General features: G+C 41.9%; 1 protein-coding gene across 2 annotated transcripts in view; it reads right to left on the minus strand.

The window, feature by feature from the left end:
• Positions 1-1,554, minus strand: part of METAP2 (methionyl aminopeptidase 2) — a 38,142-nt gene that overhangs the window by 32,941 nt on the left and 3,647 nt on the right. For both annotated transcript variants that reach the window (XM_019515060.1, XM_019515059.1), the window contains one exon: positions 379-480. In XM_019515060.1, the coding sequence (XP_019370605.1) occupies positions 379-480 (102 nt within the window). The remainder of the gene's footprint in view (positions 1-378; positions 481-1,554) is intronic.

Below are 1,554 nucleotides of genomic sequence, written 5' to 3' on the forward strand. Positions count from 1 at the left end.
TTTTTTTTTTTTTTTTTTTTTTCCCTTTTTTTTTTTTTTACTATTGAGGAAGGATGCTGCAAATATAGTGGTAACTCAGATATAAATTGCTTAAACTGAGAAAGATAACCGGTAAAGCAGGGGTGGGCAAAAATGTGGCCTGGGGGGCTGGATGTGGCCTGCGAGGCCATTCTACCTGGCCTGCAGGGCCCCTAAAAAATTTAGAAAATTAATATTTATCTGCCCTGAGCTGCCTGTTATGCAGCCCTTGATGGCTTGCTAAAACTCAGTAAGCGGCCCTCTGACCAAAATACTTGCCCGCCCCAGTGGTAAAGAGTATTCAATTCCATTTTAGAAGTTTCTGAAGTCGGAAACCCCAGAAAATTAAGTTATACTTGCCATCATCATCATCATCTTTTTCCTTCTCTTCTAGTGTTTGTTTATCCAACTGTTTTGCTACATCATCAAGCGCACCCTCCGTTTCTTTCTCTGTTTCTTGTCCTGCATTCAAGATAAAAGTGTGGTTTAGCACAACAGAATGACGCTAAATTATATAAAACCCCAACATCATTATCTTGATATTTTTACCCATGCAGGATCAGAGCAGCTGCCCCCCTTTTTAAAAAGTGAACACATATATAAACATGACTGTAGAATTCTATAGTGATGGGAGCTATAATAAAAACCTGAACATGAAGATAAAATTATCCAAGAATTTGCACATCATTTTTAATATTTTCTGCCCACGTCTCTCTCCATTGTCCCTATCACTAGCCTGTTCCAGTGAGATATGGGTGTGCTACAAAGATAATCAAGAGGTAGTTAGCCGCATTAGTCTGAAGTCAAGTAGAAGGCAGAGCAGACTTGCACCTTATAAACCAGCTCTCAACCTCAGACGCAAGGCACCCTTAGGAAAACACCAACTCTTTATTTTCACTTGTTTTTTGGCTACAGAAAAGAAAATAACAGGCCAATCCTCGCGTTGCAAAAAAAACTCAGAAAGACCACAACACACCAGACCATTTTTAACACAGATGGTTCATTTAAAGTCTCTGAGTTTCTCTTGCAAATCAAGTGTGCACACCAAAGAGTATTAACCCTGCACGGCACCCCTGAAAGGATCTCCAGGCACCCCAGGGTGGCACAGCACCCTGGCTGTGAATCCTTGTTGTAGAGTAGAGAAAGTAGACCCTCCCCTCCCCTGCACAGAGTAACCAAAGCAGACAGCCCCCAGTCCCATATGGCCTACCCAAGGTAGGCACCCCTCCCCCCCACCACTACCTAACCAAAATATGACTGCCACGCCCTTCAGAGGCACTGCATATAATGAATGAACAACCAGAGACATCAGGCTACCCATTGAAACCTCTCATACACAGCTGAGAGAATAAGCTACAGGATTCCTGTGATCCAGAAAATAAAGGGCCCAGTCAGAAATTTTTCAATGCATGTTTTTTTTGTCATCTTTCTTGATCAGCTGCTCTTAGTGCTTATACAATCTAGTTAGAAAATTTCTTCAGAGTAAGGCACCAGTGGAAACATACTTATATACACACAGATGAGTGCACACACTTG

Source organism: Gavialis gangeticus, unplaced genomic scaffold (assembly GCF_001723915.1).
Source record: "Gavialis gangeticus isolate Ggan-Ray unplaced genomic scaffold, GavGan_comp1, whole genome shotgun sequence".
NCBI lineage: Eukaryota > Metazoa > Chordata > Crocodylia > Gavialidae > Gavialis > Gavialis gangeticus.